General features: G+C 45.5%; 2 protein-coding genes across 4 annotated transcripts; one reads left to right on the top strand and one right to left on the bottom strand.

Moving 5' to 3' along the window:
* Positions 1–1,683: 1,683 nt before the first annotated feature.
* On the top strand, positions 1,684–12,540 carry PRSS23 (serine protease 23). Of its 3 annotated transcripts, none has more exons than XM_027083619.1 (2): positions 1,684–1,785; positions 11,018–12,540. In XM_027083619.1, exon 2 carries the CDS (start codon positions 11,031–11,033, stop codon positions 12,156–12,158), a length of 1,128 nt encoding a protein of 375 aa, XP_026939420.1. In that variant the 5' UTR covers positions 1,684–1,785; positions 11,018–11,030; the 3' UTR covers positions 12,159–12,540. The 3 variants fall into 3 exon arrangements, with proteins under 3 accessions (XP_026939420.1, XP_026939419.1, XP_026939421.1); XM_027083618.1 differs by lacking the exon at positions 1,684–1,785 and adding an exon at positions 2,217–2,324; XM_027083620.1 differs by lacking the exon at positions 1,684–1,785 and adding an exon at positions 2,517–2,540.
* On the bottom strand, positions 1,785–11,128 carry LOC113607859 (basic proline-rich protein-like). The gene is made up of 2 exons (XM_027083621.1): positions 11,019–11,128; positions 1,785–2,325 (listed from the first exon to the last, which is right to left on the bottom strand). The coding sequence occupies exons 1-2, from the start codon at positions 11,030–11,032 to the stop codon at positions 1,884–1,886; spliced, it is 456 nt and encodes a 151-aa protein (XP_026939422.1). The 5' UTR covers positions 11,033–11,128; the 3' UTR covers positions 1,785–1,883.
* Positions 12,541–19,560: the final 7,020 nt, after the last annotated feature.

The raw sequence follows: 19,560 nt of genomic DNA on the forward strand, positions 1-19,560 counted from the left end.
TACTTCCCTAAATTGGTGACACTAATTTCAGAAACCACCAGGACAAATGAGCAATGAATGTCAAAGTAGGTTGAGATGCTCCTGAAGGATGGTGCTCCAAAGCAGAGAGAAGGCACATTCTTTTTACATAACAGATGTAACAACAGCTAATATTTATTAAGGGCCTACTGTGTGTCGGGCCATGTGCTAAGCGTTTTATGTGTATTAATTCATTCAATTCTTCAAACATTGCTATGAAGTAGTCGCCATTTTACTGAGGAGAAAACTGAGGCACAGAAAGGTCAAGCCAAAAGCTACACAACTAATAAGAGGCAGAGCCTGGAATAGTACTCACATAGTTGAATGCCACTGGCATACTCTTAATTATGTTGCTGGACTGTCTTCCTGTGGCCATCTCTTTATTTTGGTGCCTAACACAATGCTTTGCATGTAATAGGTGCTTTGGGAAGTCTCTCCCTTCTTCCCCTCCTTCTAATTCCAACCCCGCCTTCTCTATTAAGTTAGGTATTTGACTTTCAATGGTGTTTCTCCAAATGGAAGCTGGAGAGCCAAAATAGTTATGATTAAAAAAATGAATATGAACACATTCTGGATCATTGGGATAACCATCTGATACCAAATACTGCCTTGTGATCTCAGTGCCTGTGTGAGCTATGCCTTGCCACCAACACTTACCACTCTACTCGTTATGCTAATAAGAAAGGAACAGCACAAATTTAATCTCTAATTATGTATCAGAGTCAAATGAAAGCCAACTATTACAATAATATACAGTGTGAGCAGAGGAGGTGTGGTACCTGGAAGGGAGGAAAGAGATGAGAAAATCGAGTCAATACAGGGCCCTTCCCACACCATAAGAGTTGCAGAGCCACACAGAGCTCAAATGTACTCACACCTGGGCAGTCAGTACCACAAGTTGCTAGTAGTAGTTGAGTAAACATTAGTAATTTAAATTTTACAGCTCTGGGAGGAGACTTTTATATTTAACTTATAAATTTGTTTTGGTTTTATTCCAGAGTTGTTCAAAAGCTATGACACAAGTTTATATCTCATTTTATGTTTATAGTAATGCAACGTTTTAAAAGAAAATAATTTAAGCCAGGAGTAGGTTGGTTTAAGAAAATTTTGCCCTTAAAATAGTGCCCTCGTATTTGAGAATCACCACAGAGTGACACGTGTTGGGGCTTTCCTATTTAAAATCGGTGGCAAACACAAGCACCTTGGTCTGTCATCAACACGTTGGTGTGAAACAGCCTGTTAAGTCCTCTCTTTTTGAGAGCAGACTTTGGTGAGAGACAGGCAGGCTAAAGGGCTTCACAGAAAAAAAACGCGGCCTCAGTGCATTGGGGCAAGTCATTAAGCCCTGAAAAACCTCCTCCCCTGCCTTACCTGTCAAAGAGGGGTAATCTGTACCTTCTTTGCCCGTTCTGTGGGCCGCTTGCCCACTGGGTGAGGAGGTGGCTCCACCCGCTGGTGCCCGGATAGAGAGAGCTGAGGCCTGTGGGCTCCCTACCCAGCCGGTTACTGGAAGCTGCCAAGCCCCTGCCCTGCTCCGGGCCCCAAGCACCGCACTGGGCGCTACTGCAGGGGATGCAAAGCATTGGCGGTCCTGCCACCGGATCGCGGGTTTCCGCCCCTTTGAGGCCCCCGAGAGACTGGGTGAAGGGGGAAGGAACTCGGGCATCACCTCAAAACTTTGAAAACTCTCAAAGCGCATGTGGGGTGGGAAGCGCACAGGTTTCTCTCCAACTCTTCAAACTTGCGGAGGGGCTCTTCGCGCACCAGGTGTGGCCCGCGGCCCCAGATCTCGGCTGTCGACTTTAGGGGCCCCTGGTCTTTGCGAGCAGGCGGCGGACCGCAGGCAGCGAAGGCCCCAGGCTCGCTCAGGAAGGGTTGCGCGGGTCCCCGGCCAGGGCGGGCCCTTCCCCGAGAGCCGGCGCGGGCTGGCACGGAGAGGCCGGGACAGGCGAGCTGCGCCGGGCCACCTGCGCGGGGCCGCAAGGCCGCGCGTCCTCCCGGCTGCGCGCCCGGCTCGGACCGGTTGCGGGCGGCGAGGGGCGGGGGCGCGGGCCGCGGGCCGCGGGCGGGGGTCGGGGGGGGCGGGCGGGTGGCGGCCGAGCGGCTTCCCCGAGAGCGGAGGCGGGGCGGGCGGGCTCCGGCGGCGCGGGGGGCGGACCCGGCAGCCGCCGGCACTGCTTGCCCGCCCGCCCGCTAGCACTCAGTCGCGCCGCCAAGCCGGCATGGGAGCTGCGCGCGCGCTCCCGGCCCCCACACCTGTCTGAGCGGCGCGGCGAGCCGGGGTCCGGGCGGGCGACCCGGCGCGGGTGAGTGAGGGCGCCGGCCCGGCGGGGGCCGTGGAACAAAGGGCCGGTGGGCGCGAGGCGGGGGGACCGCGGGCTGCGTGGCTGGGGGGACGGCACCGGAGACCTCGCCTCGGCTACCTTCGGGGCTCGAGGGGTGCGACCGGCGGCCTGGGGGAGCTCCGCGGAGACTCAGGAGCTGCAGGGCATTTGGATCACGCAGTGTCACCCGTGGATCGGGTAGGGAAGGAAAGTTTTGCAACTACCATCTCGGATGCTGGGTGGGAGTAAAGAAAGAGCCCGCTCTGGGCACGCTGTCCTCCGGCTGGAAGATGACAACACCGGCGCCTCTTACGTGCACACACAGACACACACACACGCATACCCTCACTTTTTCCCTTGAGTTTTGCACATACGTATTCCAACAAGATCTGAACATTAATTTTTAAATCCTGGGCATGTGATTGTGAACAAACCTTAGCAAGCAAGGAGACTGCAGCAAAGAGGCTCTTTTCTCTGGTGCCTTGATTGATAACCCTGCGCATCCCTAGAAACTACTGTCCGTGAACTATCAACAGTTGCTGGAAGCAAATATTTCTTCCTGAGCCTGTGGACATTCATCACTAGTTAACGTTTAAAAAAACACTTTGAAAAAAGTTTCAAAAATGTTTTAAAAGAGGAGGGAGAAAAATTATTTAGATGAAGGAAAACTACCACTCCCCTCCGGAATACAAATTAGGTTTGCTTTCGAACATCTCATGAGAAAGCGGCTGATAAAAAGCCTGTTTGTTTAATTCCCTTTTGGGTGACATCCATGAGACTTCAGAAACAGCCCCTGGCTGATGGAAAGCTCCTGGTTGTTCAGGATCAGTGTTGGCTCAGGGTTGCCTTCTCTTAGCTTCTGAAACGGAACTTGAGGGGTCCCTCTGCCATCCTTAGGAGCAGGTAGGCCAATGCCAGAATCGTTTTGACGAGGCCCTGTGGTAAGGAGTTGAATTTATGGTTTGAAGTCAGCTGTGGCCAAAAGCTGAATTCCAAATTAATATCAGGCTATTTATTGCACTTGTTTCAGAATCATACCTGTGCATAAGAGGCATTTACAATAGACCTTATAACTGCATCTCTTAAGAAGTCTGTCAGACAGGAGTGGATTGGAGGTGGAGTGGGCAAAAGGAACTTAGGAACTGCCACGAAAGCCACTGTCTGTACTTGTGAAAGTGTTTGTGATCATATGTACACCGTCTGCATTTGAATAGATTGTTTCACTTATATTTTTGCCACTTAAAGTCAAGAGATAACTCGTCATCCTTTCCATTGCCTGAACTGGAAAGGAAGCATTTTTCCAAGGTAACTAATATGGATCTCATTTTTGTAACAGTGACAATTTATTCAGGTAGATGGTGAATGTGGGTGCTTTTTTCTGTCTGTAGTATAAGTGCCAAAGTGCCCATTAGTGGGTCTGAGAACACTTCTGGCCCCTGTCTGCAGTGTTTAAGAGTCTCAGGTTCTCCTGCACATCTTTTCTCATAGATCCCTTAGGATTTAATCCACCAGCCATTATTCATGCCTAACTCCCCTCCCCCGCCCCCAACTCCAGGGAATTCGTTTCTCATGGTCTCACCATTGACAGTTTTATACTCTGCTCTTGTTCTGCTGCCAGGTTTGTCCCAGGCTCACTAGGGTAGTTCATTTTGCCTAAAATCTGATAGAGAAGAAGTTAAACTTCGTTTGACCACAAGATTATGTTTAGGGTAGCTGGGCTTGTAAATACCCTGCATTTCTTTCCTGTACAAGACTGTAACTCTTAAACCATTATGTGATTAGGTTTGTTTCCCTTTAACAGGTTCTGTGCCTCAGGAAAATGAGAGCATGCCTGGCTGCAGAGTATTCCCAGAGCTTTGTTCATTTTTAGCTATTTGCTTTAGGAATTAGCATGGTTTCACTGTTCAGTATCTCTGGGCAGAGAATCCATGGAAAAACCCTTGGCCATCCTTCCAGATGGTGTCCAAAACTTTTATCCTCACAAACTTCCCTGCTGTTTCTTCCTGTCATTACCGTTTATAGTGGTCACAGGAATTCAGATGTTGTACAACAGAGAACTTATATCCTGAGGATTAGATTTTCCCTGCCAGCACTTCTTTGCTATAGGAGTTAAACCATTATCCCAAACACTTGCCCTCTTGAGGAGACCTGTGTTGTTGCAGTTTTCAAGGTGTAGAACTGGCAGAGAGCCATCTCAGTGCCACGGTCTCCAAGCAGTGATTGTTGTCTGCACATCTGCTAATGTGCAATGTCCCTTCACTGTAAGGTTATTAGTGGGCTTATGAAGTGGCAGCATCTTCATAAGGTATAAATATTTTCAGACAGTGGACAGAGGGACAGCAGCTCATGTTGAGTGTTGGGACATGGAAAGTGTAACCCTCTTGTGAGTCAGATATACAGAGCTGGAAAAGGAATACTGTTTCCATATTACTAAGCATGGCGAGAAAATATTTGCTTACCTTCATTTTCCATTCTTTGTCATTTAGGTGAAGTGATGCATGAAAATACTTAGTTGGGAATTTTAAAAGATAATTATGTATCTAAGGACTCCTTATCCAGTAAAGGCTTATTCCTAGAAATAAAATGTTGTAGACCTGAATTATTTTGTCCAGATTTTTAAAAATTAATTCATTTTTTAACTTTTTATTTGATATCGGAGTATAGTCGATTAACAATGTTGTGATAGTTTCAGGTGTACAGCAAAGTGATTCAGTTATACATATGCATGTATCCATTCTTTTTCAAATTCTTTTCCCATTTAGGTTGTTACATAATATTGAGCAGAGTTCCCTGTGCTATACAGTAGGTCCTTGTTGGTTAATAATAAGGATAAGATTTGGAAATGTTCACTCCTTTTTTAAGGTGTGAGTTTTCCAGACAGTTCTATAAGGATAAAATGATTCATTTAAAGGCAGGAGAGAATTAAAAATTATGTGACCCATTAGTTACTTTTCCAGTAGTGAGATTATGACTGTTTTCATCCTAGAGTGTTTATGTTTAAATAAACTTATATGGGCATAGCTAAGGCTTACCAAGAGTTTATAAAAATGGAAACAATAATTGTCTCCTGGGGAATTATCCTAGTATCAGGTGAATTGGGAAATTAATGCAAAGCCACCAACCTAATTTTAAGGTGTTTTATTAATGGGGAAGGGGTCAGGGCAAGGTGTGAATGCCTTAGGAAAGGCCCTGAGTTGAAGTAGGGTGTGTCCCCCCCCACACCTCTACCCCAAGACTTTGCTAAGAGCTTTCTCACCTAGCCATCCTCCACTCCATTCTTGAAAGCTGCCCTCTGCTGGAGGCCTTTGTTTCCTTTGCAAACAGATAAGGGAAACCTTGCCGTCCAGACAGGCAAGAGATGAGCATGATAAATTTTCCTTTTCCTTTCCCCTTGTGCCTCCGCCTTCCACAATTCTTTGAGTAAAAGCTACTGAGCAGTAAATGACAGTGCAGACGCTGTCTATAAACAACATAATGCCTGACCTGGCCTTTTGTGTCCCTGGAAAATTATAAAATGAGAGAATCTTGGACCTGGAAAGACCAGAGCTAGAAGACTAAGAGATCATTGTTCATAACAATTTCTAAATCACCCTAAACACACAATCGGTAAAGGAGTGAGTAACTGATGAAGCTTGTAACTTTAATACAGTTGTCAGTTTAAACCCAGGTGGGGACCTGAGAACATACAACTTTCTCTTCCAATTTCTGATCAGGTATTTAAAAACCAAATCAATTTGGAATAATTTGACCTGCATTAATTTCTAAATCTGAATTAAAGTTTTTTTTTAAATACAGTTTTGTAGCTTTCAGAGTTAGATAGAAACTTTATTGATTTTAAATTTATTTAATTTATTTATTTCTTTTTGGCGGTGTTAGGTCTTTGCTGCTACACGTGGGCTTTCTCTAGTTGCAGCGAGCGGGGGCTACTCTTCTTTGAGGTGTGCGGGCTTCTCATTGTGGTGGCTTCTCTTGTTGTGGATCATGGACTGCAGGCGTGCGGACTTCAGTAGTTGTGGTGCACGGGCTTAGCTACTCCACGGCATGTGGAATCTTCCCGGACCACAGCTCGAACCCGTGCCCCCTGCATTGACAGGCAAATTCTTAACTACAGCACCACCAGGGAAACCCTAGAAACTTTAATGAAGATATAAAATGTTCTCAGAATAAGGTCTTACCACACAAAATAATGAATAGAGTTGAAATAATAATATAGGGAACTTGTAAGCGATGCTTCAAACTAAGAGAATTAGTGTTTTTGACGTATCTGAAAAGTTTATTTTTAAGGGATTAGAGCTTTACCCTGCCCTGTTGGTTTAGCAGTTTTACTTATAGATGGCTGGCTTCTCCTAAACTGGTTGACTGCCCAGAATTTCTGTTGTGAAGGCTCTGGATTAGATTAGATGCTATTCGTCTAGAGTCTTAATATTCTAGCCACAGTCTGCAGTAGGCTCTTTAGTGCCCTCTAACAGCATCCTGTGATCTGTAAGTGGTCCGGGAGGCCCTTGGCAGAGTCAGCCCTCATTTTGCTGAAGAACAAATTCGATTCTGTGTGTTGAGAGGCTGGAGTGAAGCTGTGGCCAGTGAGAGCCAACACGCATACCCCAGAAAAAGACTTGTTCCTGTGTCTCCACACCCACTAAGTGGTTTCTAAAAACAGTGTTTACTTTTTGAAAGGCAGACATTTTTCAGAAAGGTATGCCCTGGTGACACATGTGAAATGAGGCATGCTTCAAGGCCTTGGAAAGTATTTTTTAAACAGGACTTTACTATACAGGGCAAGCACTGGGAAAGGTGAAATTAGAATCAATTTTGCCTGAGAGGGGGTTAATTCATTAAGACAAGGTTCCTAGATGGATGTGGGGTTTTTTGGCAATTTTAGTACATTAACAATGTTATTTATTTATTTATTTATTTATTTTTGGTTGCGTTGGGTCTCCGTTGCTGCACACGGGCTCTCTCTAGTTGCAGGGAGCGGGGGCTACCCTTCTTTACAGTGCGCAGGCTTCTCACTGCAGTGGCTTCTCTTGTTGCGGGGCGCAGGCTCTAGGCGCGCGGGCTCAGTACTTGTGGTGCACGGGCTTAGCTGCTCTGCGGCATGTTGGATCTTCCCAGACCAGGGCTCGAACCCGCGTCCCCTGCATTGGCAGGCAGATTCTTAACCACTGCACCACCAGGGAAGTCCCTACTTCAGCTTATCTTAAGAAAGAACACACAGAATCCAGAGGTCCAAGCTGCCAAGTATTCCTGTTTTCAAAATATTATTCTTGGGAGAGAGAGAGGAGGAGATGAGATAGTATGATCTTATATATTATCATAAGTTGTAGATATTTTCAAGGGGCAGGAAGAACATGACAGTTAAAATATGCTCATATTATCAACTAGAACATGCCTTTTGAAATCCTAAATCTGAAATTTGTATGTTAATTATTTAATTATTATTTAATTATTAATTATTTAATTATTTAAATTATTTAATTATTTACGGCAGTAAATAGTTCACACTCTGTAGGACTGTGCCAATGGCACGTGTCTTTAGCTTTATCCATTCGTCCAACCGTTGACATTGTCTATTGGCTGGGGTGTCAGGGAAGAGAATGGTAGGAACGAGTCTGAAACTAGTTCAAATACACTTTTAAAAATCCATCTAGGGGTCTTCCCTGGTGGCGCAGTGGTTAAGAATCTGCCTGCCAATGCAGGGGACATGGGTTCGAGCCCTGGTCTGGGAAGATCCCACGTGCTGCAGAGCAACTAAGCCCGTGCACCACAACTATTGAGCCTACGTTCTAGAGCCCGTGCGCTGCAGCAAGAGAAGCCACCGCAATGAGAAGCCCATGCACCATAACAAAGAGTAGCCCCCCGATCGCCGCGACTAGAGAAAGCCCACGGGCAGCAACGAAGACCCAACGCAGCCAGAAATATATAAATAAATTTATAAGGAAAAAAAAGAGAAGCTGAAGTAAACTTGGCTTAACGCATCTGTTGCTCAGTGTTAACAGGCATTAATGTTCTCCATGTTATAGTCAAAGTGAGGAGGGGGTGGTAGGTAGGGGTCCAAGATGAAGCCCTGTGGGAAATACATGATTCCTCCTAGTACATATCACAGTTGGCAGGGATTCTGGTGTGGGGGGCATTTCGTCACCTACACAGCAACTTATACAGAGAAAAGGCTGTCCAAGCCCTAGGTATGTCCAAGGTCTGGGTCCTCGGCTAGGAGATGGGAATAATCAGAGAGAACTATCCCCTGAAGTCTCCTGAAGTGTTGTCCTCACCACACCTAACCCAGCCCCAAAGTCCCCCTTAGGGAAGAGGGCTCTACCTGCGTTAGCATCCCCTCCGTCATCCATTTAGAACCTTTAGTCCTGGCAGTACCCTCAACCAGCACAAACACTTGTGTGCACATACACATGCCCCCCGTGATTTCAAGGATTTAGAGAAATAATTAGATATATTTCCTCCATGCCAAAGGGCCCAGGGACCCTTCCTATTTGGAAAAATGGAGAGAAACAGTTTCAAGGAATCAGGAAGTCCCAAGGAATTGGCTTTTCCAGGACTGCATTTCTTTCTTTTCTAGCCACGCACTTGACAGAAGTGGAATCAGAAAGAGTCAAGCAAAACAGACCCCAGAGGCAGGTGGGGCAAGCACATACTGGAAAACATGATGTGTGCGTATTGGGAGTGGGGCTTGGCGTGCTCAGCTGGACTAGATCAGATCAATGGGATTTTCCAGTTTTATGTAAAAGAAAGCAAAAGGCACCCAGAAGTTGCTAGCAGCTCTGTATTCTCAAAGAGGAAGCGTGAGAAGAGTGAAACAGTTTCTTCCTGACTCCCACTCCCACTATGTCCCACTAGCTTCTTAAGACCTAACCCCTCCTTGTCCTTGTTTTGGGGTCCTTGATTGTGAATGAATTAACCTACCTGCTATTCAGCTTCTCTTGAGCAGAAGGTTCGGAGCCAGTCTGAGCCAACCGATGCTTCAATATTTATAAGAGTACTTCCAGTCATCTTTGTTGTTGTTCCTCTAGTGGGATGATCGTTCTGGGTCTTTAAACATACCTTTCAGGATAAAATCCAAACTCCTTCATGTAGTATACACAGCCCTGCATAACGTGGCTCTCGCCTGCTGCTTCCACCATGTCCTCTGTTCCACCCTTGCTGAGGTTAATGTGTTACTGAAGTGACTTGTACTGTTGCCTGTCTCCTTGCCCTTGCATAGACGGTTTTTCCCTCTTTCTAAGTGTCCCCTTCACTCTGTCTTAGCTAATTTCTGTTCAGCTTTAACACCCATCTCAAGCGTCACCTCCCCCAGGATGCCTCCCGTGTTCTCCCCACCACTGGATTCCACACCCTTTCTCTGAGCTACCGCATCATCCGTGCGCATCTCTGTCATTAGCACTCAGCGTGCATCATTCAAAATATTTTTTCACAGATGTAGAGAACAAACGTATGGATACCAAGGGGGAGGGGGGTGGGATGAATTGGGAGATTGGGATTGACATATATACACTATTGATACTATGTATAAAATAGATAACTAATGAGAGCCTACTGTATAGCACAGGGAACTCTACTCAATGCTCTGTGGTGACCTAAATGGGAAAGAAATCCAAAAAAGAGGGGATATATGTATATGTATAATGGATTCACTTTGCTGTACGGTAGAAACTAACACCACATTGTAAAGCAACTATACCCCAATTTAAAAAATATATATTTTTTTGAGCCACACTAATCATTCATTCATTCACTCTTCATAAATACAAACTATCCATTCAATAAATCTTGGTTGAGTTGCTAGCATAGGCCCAAGTTCAAGGCATTTAGACTAGCTGGGAACACAGATGCACAGACCTGAAAAAGTAACCAATAGTTACTTGACATAGGAATAGAAATAGTCACAGTGTGATACTTGATGCACTATTAGAGCTTTAGATCTTTGACAAGACCCTGGTAGTGTACAACAAAATCCAAAGGATGAAGGAATATTGGGTTTGTCAGAGACCTGATTACTCTGAAACTAAACTTATAATAGTTAAAGTTGTTCTAAATTCAAAGCAAAGCAAAACAAATAAAACAAAAAAAGTCTCATTCCCTCTTCTCAATCACTCACCATTTAAAAGCAATCAGAGTCCCAGTAAGTGTGACACTGTGGACCCATCCCTCCCTGACGCCTTAGTCATTCAATAAACTGTGTAATTTAAATTTACCCTCGAGATGAGCAAGTTACTCTGAACATTTTCAAAGTACATCCTATAATGAGATTGAGAGGAAGGAAGGAAAGAAAGGCAGGGGGACCAGGAAGGTAGGAGAGGATGAAAGTATAGAATCAAGCACAAAGAAGGCTCAAAATTGTATGGATGTCAGGGCTGGTCAAGCAATTCATCTGTGAATTCATGACTCCATGCACCTGCCCTGCAGCAGGCCGTCCTTAGGGACACCTTAAACATCAAGGGGAATGAATACCCAATTTCATTTTGGGCACCCAGCCACAGGAGCAAACAAGGTCAAGCCCTTGCGTTGTGAGTGAGACCATTACCTAGGGATTCCTCTCCACACCCCCGATTAATGAGCAGGGTTCACAGTCTTAAAACAATGACAGGCATGCCCCCAGGCTGCCTCCCCAGCAAAGGAGAGCTCAGCCCCTTGCCCTCCTGACCTGCCTGTCTTTGTTCCTGCAGGGTGGTGCTCAGCATGGCGGGGACCCCAGGGCTTCTCCTCCTCTCCGTCCTCCTCTGTGCTGTTGGGCAGGTGAGCCCCTACGGCGCCCACTGGAAACCCACTTGGCCTGCCTACCGCCTCCCTGTGGTCTTACCCCAGTCCACCTTAAACTTGGCCAAGCCACACTTTGGGGCCGAAGCCAAATTGGAAGTGTCCTCCTCGTGTGGCCCCCAGTGTCATAAGGGAAGTCCACTGCCCACTTATGAAGAGGCCAAGCAGTACCTGTCCTATGAAACCCTCTATGCCAACGGCAGCCGCACCGAGACACAGGTGGGCATCTATGTCCTCAGAAGTGGTGAGGGTGAGTCTTCGGGAAAGTCTCGAAGGAAGCGGCAGATTTATGGCTACGACAGCAGATTCAGCATTTTTGGGAAGGACTTCCTGCTCAACTACCCGTTCTCAACATCGGTGAAGTTATCAACAGGCTGTACCGGCACCCTGGTGGCGGAGAAGCACGTCCTCACGGCTGCCCACTGCATACACGATGGGAAAACCTACGTGAAAGGAACTCAGAAACTGCGAGTGGGCTTCCTGAAGCCCAAGTTTAAGGATGGTGGTCGAAGGGCCAACGACTCGAGCTCAGCCGTGCCCGAGAAGATGAAATTTCAGTGGATCCGGGTGAAGCGCACCCATGTGCCCAAGGGTTGGATCAAGGGCAATGCCAATGACATTGGCATGGATTATGACTATGCCCTCCTGGAACTCAAAAAACCCCACAAAAGAAAGTTCATGAAGATCGGGGTAAGCCCTCCCGCCAAGCAACTGCCAGGGGGCAGAATCCACTTCTCCGGTTATGACAATGACCGACCGGGCAACTTGGTATACCGCTTCTGTGATGTCAAAGATGAGACCTATGACCTGCTGTACCAGCAGTGTGACGCCCAGCCCGGGGCCAGCGGGTCCGGGGTCTACGTGAGGATGTGGAAGAGACAGCAGCAGAAGTGGGAGCGAAAAATTATTGGCATCTTTTCCGGGCACCAGTGGGTAGACATGAACGGTTCTCCACAAGATTTCAACGTGGCTGTTAGAATCACCCCTCTCAAATATGCCCAGATTTGCTATTGGATTAAAGGAAACTACCTGGATTGTAGGGAGGGGTGACACGGTGTTCCTTTCTGGCCGTTCTTAATGGTCTTCTATTTTAGGAGAGGCCAAATTTTGTCATTGGTGTGTGTGTATGTGTGTGTGTGTGTGTGTGTGTGTGTGTGTGTGTGTGAAATGTGTTATAATATCTTTTACCTAATTTTTTTAAATTGCAAGATGACTGGCTGTATTATTTGAAAACTGGTTTGTGTATCATATATCATTTAAGCAGTTTGAAGGCCTACTTTTGCATAGAAATAAAAAACATACTGATGTTTGGGTCAATAGGGAAGATTTAGTGATTAAGTTAATCTTTCACCTTTTGAGAACTTTGATTTTTATTTCATCTGAACTTGTTTCCAAAGCTTATATTAAATACGTGGCATATGGGAGACATAAATTCTTACGTGTGTGTATTTTCTCCTGAGGTTCAACTTGCTTTGTTTTGTTTCTTTTAGTGCCTAATCATTCATGTTTCCAGGCAGTGTTCCCCACCACATACGACTCTTAGGAACTTTCACAGTACTTTTTAGACAGGCAGTTATAATATTTTGGATTTGGGGGCATTTGTACAGAAGTCCTAGATCAGTAAAATAATTTATTGATTACACTGGTGCACGTATTAAACTGTATCCTACAGTAAGTATCCCAAGCACCTTTCAGTTTTGAAATAGTTTCTCTTCTGAAGACTCTTGCTGTACTTTCTGGGAAGCCTTGGCATGTGGCTCTGCCGGCGTTTGTAGTCACACCAGAGTAAGCAAGATTGTTTATGCCAATCCTTCCACTTAACAGGATTTCACTCACATTTCTTGAACTAGCTGTTTTCCAGGAGACAATAATCAGGGCCTAATTAGAACAGGCTGTATTGCTTCCCAGCTAACAGTTGTGGTCACACTAAAAACAATCATTGTATTTTACCCCTGGAGTGTAGCACATCTCATGTTTTATCATTTGGATGGAGTCATTTAAAATGAATTAAATTCCAGAGCACAATGGACACATTGCTTGGCAGATGTCACAACAGAATAACCACTTGTTTGGAGCCTGGCACAGTCATCCAGCCTAATCAAAATTATTCTGCATAGTTTTCAGTGCGCTTTCAGGGAGCTGTGGACTTGTGCAATTTGGAAACTTTTCTCTCTTACTTATTTTATAGTAAAAATATTTGGAAAATGCTTTAAGAAAAACCAATATGGCTTTTTTTTTTTTTTTTTACTAGTTAAAAGGGCCTCTTTTACTAGAATTCTCCAGGCTACAGACACCCATAATCAAGTACAAGAGTAAAAAATGAAAATTGGGAATGCAGAATGGACACTTCAATAAATGTCTTTATGAATGTTTTATCAATATGATCATCACAGTATATAAGGAAAAGATTTAGACTCATTTTATGTTTTCATTCTATGCCTCTCAGCCCGAGCACTTCTTTCTAAATGTATCAGTAGAGACAAAAAAGTAAATGAATTACAAGGCAGATATGTGGTGTGCGTGCACCCCTGACATTTGCAGCCTGCACTGTGACTATTTATTTGTGAGGACATTGAACTACAGCAATGATGCTTAAACCTTCTCCGGGTGACTTTTGGCTTATGTTCCTCGAGCTTTTCAGAAGAATAATCCTGATAAAGCACTCGAGAAACTACAACCATAGTGCGTTCCTCAAATCACGTAAGAAATACTGTGCATAGCAGAGATGCAAGGCCACCAGGAATCTTTGGATTTACACTACGATATGCTTTGGAATCTTAACAGGAATCTAGCCTGAGGAAGAAGAGAGGTCTCCATCTCTATGTCTGGTATTTGGGGGTTTTGTTTGTTTTTGCTCTTGCTTGGTGCTAAAGGAAGTTTGCTGGACACCTAGACCAGAACTGATTTTTTTAAAAAATATAGATAGGGCTTCCCTGGTGGCACAGTGGTTGAGAGTCCGCCTGCCGATGCAGGGGACATGGGTTCGTGCCCCGGTCCGGGAGGATCCCACATGCCGCGGAGCGGCTGGGCCCGTGAGCCATGGCCGCTGAGCCTGCGCGTCCGGAGCCTGTGCTCCGCAACGGGAGAGGCCACAGCAGTGAGAGGCCCGCGTACTGCAAAAATATAGATAGATAGATAGATAGATGCTCCTTTTATGAAGCACATTGATTTCTTGATTTTGATTTTTTGCAATGTTGAAACTCAACAAGGGTGGGCAATGGCACAAAGTCAAAATAGTACAATATTTAGTTCACAAATAGATGTAATTTACTAAGAATATTACCCACAGTCTATATACAGCATAATTCATAGAATTGTAAAAGAAGACTATATAATACTTCAACGTGTCCACCTTTTCAGTGGTAATAGAAAGAAGCATCGTATTGAAATACCATGGAAGTTGAAATAAAGAAAAGGCTCTTGCAATATTATTAATATAATTAGTGCTTTACATATATTAGTTGTACATTGTAAGGACATACTCCTAGTAAGGCTAGTAGAACAACGTTTCCTGAAGTGTGTGCCTTCAACGCTTATCCTTCCAGATTTTCTACCAAAAATAAAAATGGCACCTTCATCAAGGCGGAGGGGGTTGCCTCACAATATTCCCTCTCTTTATTGGGGATTCACTTGCATGTTTGCACATTAAAAGCTCTAAGAAGTCCTGTAATAAAGAGACATGTTTTAAAATCTGCATTTCAATAAGCACCTTTGATTACGGAAAACTTGTTTTCTCATATCATACCTACGAGTGATTTAGTGTTCTAATGAATACATTTTGGGGATTGCTGTAACAGCCTTCTGGTCTAGGTGGCGCTGCAGAAAGTATGAGTCCCAAGCGGTGTCAGGTACCAGTGCCTTTTGGGTTCACCGGAACCCCGCATCCAGATTTGGAAATGTTCAGAAGGTGAAACAGGAGACAGTAAACTTGAAACATCATATGTTGTTGAGAATCAGAAGGTTGTGGCAGAACTGGGGACACATATTTTCCATAGACTATACAAAGTTTTGAATTTCAGAAAGGAGCCAGTCCCAAAAAAGCGGGGGGAGGGGAAATAGGGCTAAAAGAGATACAGAAATATGAACTGGCCAGTGGCAGAGTTGTACCTGTGTTCTCTCTTTACCCTTTTTGGACCAGAAAATGGATTTGTTAAAAAACCTGTTAAGTAAAGCGGAACCCCAAGATCATGCTCTTCACTCATTCTACCTGCTCAGTGGGAGGGCAAGCCCGCGATGACACCTGGGTCAATGTTTAATGATGTCTCTCTAACACCTCCGGGGGTCTTTAGTTTCGAACTAGTGAAGGATGACAAGCCTACACTGGGATAAAGACTCCAGTCTTTCCGCCCTGTGCTAGCTGAAGGGTAAGTGGCAGTCATCCAGTGTCCGAAACAATTTGGACAGCAGTCCTGAGCATTTCCTCTCTCACGGCTGGTCAGAGCTCGCGGCCAAGGAGGCTAGTGGACCGTGCCTGCACTAGCCTGGCTTTCCCTCCTGCTTTCTCTGAGATTTACTGCTCATGTCTGTCCTTTTTCTTTGAATCAGCTCAAGGGTGCCTTGAAATTGCCTCCCTCAACTGATTTTTATGAATATTTGGTAGAGTGGCCATTCAATTTATCATACTTTTTTGAGACTGACTGAAAGGGAATTCTATTAATAATGAGGCAAGGGCAGCAGGCACACCACCGGTAGGTACTGGGAAATCCAGCATGTCTGGTCACTTAAACTGGTAAGCCCTGCAAAGCACTGTATGGAATGCGGACCGACAGCATCCTCATGAACCTAGGAACACAGTGGGGCTGCACGCCTTCTTTGCCTAGATCAGCATTCTGAGGGCCTCTGATAGGGGAAGGGCATTTAAAAATCCTTCCAGTGGGATGGGGTCTGGAGTCCCTAGGTGGTAAACACAAACCATTTCTAGCAGATGAACAACCCATCTGTTTTTAGTCTTCTGTATCCCCAGAGAAGGGAATAAACCAGCTTCCAGAACGTGAGTAAATAAGACTGAGAGCTAGGGCAACAGACTGGTGTTGAGGGGGACGACGGCCTTGGAGTTAGGCCGACTGATTCCATAGTTGCCTGCTTCCTTTTGGTGAATAAATCTCAATGCACTTCAATTTATTGTGGTTTTTTTGCGGTACGCGGGCCTCTCACTGTTGCGGCCTCTCCCGTTGCGGAGCACAGGCTCCGGACGCACAGGCTCAGCGGCCATGGCTCATGGGCCCAGCCGCTCCGCGGCACGTGGGATCTTCCCGGACCGGGGCATGAACCCGTGTCCCCTGCATCGGCAGGCGGACTCCCAACCACTGCGCCACGAGGGAAGCCCTCAATTTAAAACTTAAAACCCTCCTCTCTGATTTAAATATCCTCTCTCTCTGGGCTCCTACTCCTCCAGGGGGCTGGGGTAGAACAGAAGAAGAGGAAAAGGGCAAACATCTGGGTCCGCTCCTCAGTGGTTGCTGCTTCTTAGATAATACCAGCTCTTTCATCCTCCTTAGCTCTTCCCTCTGGTGATGTAACCCTCTGCCTCCTGCTGCCGGCACACTCTTACCTGGAAGACAGGCCTCTCAAGTGGTTAACCAGCAAAATATCCCAAGTCCAGCCATAGTCTTCCAGGCTGGCATTACCCATGAGAAACTCACAGGCTTGCTATACCCAACTGTGAGCTAGCTGCCCATTGAAGATCTGGGGAGAAAATATTCTAGGCTGAGGGAGCTGGTGCAAGGGCCCCTGGCAGGATCAAATTTGGTCCGTTCAGGAGGTGAAATGGGTTAAAAAAGGGTTAAAAAGTATAAACTTTCACTCTAAAATACGTAAGTCATAGGGATGTTATGAGGAATATGGTGACTATAGGTAATAATACTCTACTATATATTTGAAAGTTTCCAAGAGTAGATCTTAAAAATTTTTATCACAGGAAGAAATTTTTGTAACTATGTATGTGACGGATATTAACTAGACTTATTGTGATGATCATTTCACAATATATAGAAATAGTCAATCATTATATTTTACATCTGAAACTAATATAATGTTATATGTCAATTATATGTGAATTTTTTTAAGAAAAAGAATGACACTTAGGTTTGGGGGCTGAGCATCCAGGTAGATTCCAGGTGCCATTTGCTGAGATGGGAAAGAGGATCAGGTTTGGGATCAAGAATTTTGTGTTCTGCTGGTGGGAATGTGAATTGGTACAGCCACCATGGAGAACAGTATGGAGGTTCCTTAAAGAACTACAAACAGAACTACCATATGACCCAGCAATCCCACTGCTGGGCATATACCCTGAGAAAACCATAATTCAAAAAGAGTCATGTACCAAAATGTTCATTGCAGCTCTATTTACAATAGCCCGGAGATGGAAACAACCTAAGTGTCCATCATCGGATGAATGGATAAAGAAGATGTGGCACATATATACAATGGAATATTACTCAGCCATAAAAAGAAACGAAATTGAGCTATTTGTAATGAGGTGGATAGACCTAGAGTCTGTCATACAGAGTGAAGTAAGTCAGAAAGAGAAAGACAAATACCGTATGCTAACACATATATATGGAATTTAAGAAAAAGACAATGTCATGAAGAACCTAGGGGTAAGACAGGAATAAAGACACAGACCTACTAGAGAATGGACTTGAGGATATGGGGAGGGAGAAGGGTAAGCTGTGACAAAGCGAGAGAGAGGCATGGACATATATACACTACCAAACGTAAGGTAGATAGCTAGTGGGAAGCAGCCGCATAGCACAGGGAGATCAGCTCGGTGCTTTGTGACTGCCTGGAGGGGTGGGATAGGGAGGGTGGGAGGGAGGGAGACGCAAGAGGGAGGAGATATGGGAACATATGTATATGTATAACTAATTCACTTTGTTATAAAGCAGAAACTAACACACCATTGTAAAGCAATTTTACCCCAATAAAGATGTTAAAAAAAAGAAACTAACACACATAACTGTAAAGCAATTATACTCCAATAAAGATGTAAAAAAGAAAAAAAAGAATTTTGTGTTGGTCATGTTGTGTTTGAAATATCTAATGGACACCCAAGTGGCGATGTCAAGTGAGCGCTTGAATTGTTAAGTAAGGATCTCTGACAGTGAAGCTCAGTAGAAAGATCTTGAATTGGCATGTAGATGGCACGTAAAGCCACAGAGTGAGAGAGTATCACCTGGGGAGAGAAGGAGCGGAATGAGGCTTGAGGAGAGGGCCGAGGATGGGATCCTGGTCCACCATCATTTAGAGATGGGGCTCATAGAGGAAAAGGAGGAGGAAGAGGCAGCCAAGAGGCTGAGAAGAGGCCGCCAATGAGGGCAGAGGAAAACCAGGAAAGTGTGGCCTCCCAGAAGCCAAGAGAAAAAAAGTTCAAAGCCAAGTGGGGGAGGGAGGAGGGCAAAGGGGCAGGACAAGAAGAGGTTGTACCCAGAAATGTCCTTCTGGCTGGTGGGCAAGGCAAGAGGTGGTAGGCAGGGGCCCAGTAAGGAGCCACCTGGTCCTCCAAGCAGAACCTCGCCTCGTGCAGTTCTGTGCTCCCCGCTGCGTGAGCACAGGCTCTGCTTCCTCGTTGCCTGTGATGACTGACTAACCGAATCCTCAGTGGAGCCCTCAGGAAGTGCAAGGATCCAGGGCCACACGCTCCCTGGGGGAGTCCAAGGGCAACAAAAACAGGGGCTCAGGGAGGCCCACGGCCATCCCCTTCTGCCCAGCCTGATGTTCTCTGAGGATAGAAAGCGCAGCGTGACTCTTCGGTGTGGGGGGTGTGTGTGTGTGTGTGTGTGTGTATCAAGTGTGTAAAAATACCAAGTGCTCTCTTAGTCTTGATTTATCACTGTCTCTCATCTTCAGACTTTAAAAGGACTAAGACACGCTCTTTCATAAAGGGTGAGGACAGGTCTGAGAAGGTCGAGTTCCAATCCAGTGAAGCAAGACTGAGGTGTTTGCATTGGAGAGAATGAGGAGAATCTCGGAAAATGAAATAAACAGAGCGCGTGAGTGGAACCGGAGTAGCAGCCTTGGGAACCGCAGCTCAGCCTTGCCGTCAACTGAGCTGTCTTCTCAGGAAGGCCTCCCCTGACCATCTTCTCTGAAAGGTCAACTCTCCGCAGCCCCCGCCTCAGACAGGTCTGACTTCCCTTCCCTGCTTTAACGTCTCTGCTTAGCACTAATCAATATCTCACATACTCTATATTAATTTCTCTTGTTTGTCCCCCACTACTAGAATATAATTTTGTGAAGACAGGGATTTTTGTCTGTTGTATCCCCACACTTAGACCAGTGGCTGGCCCTTCCCCCATCTCTTCAATTATTCAGCCATTCAATTATTCATTCAGCAAGAAGCCCTTCTTGGTGCCATTCACCGTGCTGACACTGGAGTTGCAGAGACAGATGAGACACATCCCTGTGCTCAAGGTGTTCCTGTGTCTTCTCCTTTTGAGGTCACTGTAGTCCT

The sequence above is a fragment of the Aethalodelphis obliquidens genome, unplaced genomic scaffold, assembly GCF_003676395.1.
Source record: "Aethalodelphis obliquidens isolate GAN/ISIS:26980383/991018 unplaced genomic scaffold, ASM367639v1 scaffold50, whole genome shotgun sequence".
In the NCBI taxonomy this organism is placed as follows: domain Eukaryota; kingdom Metazoa; phylum Chordata; class Mammalia; order Artiodactyla; family Delphinidae; genus Aethalodelphis; species Aethalodelphis obliquidens.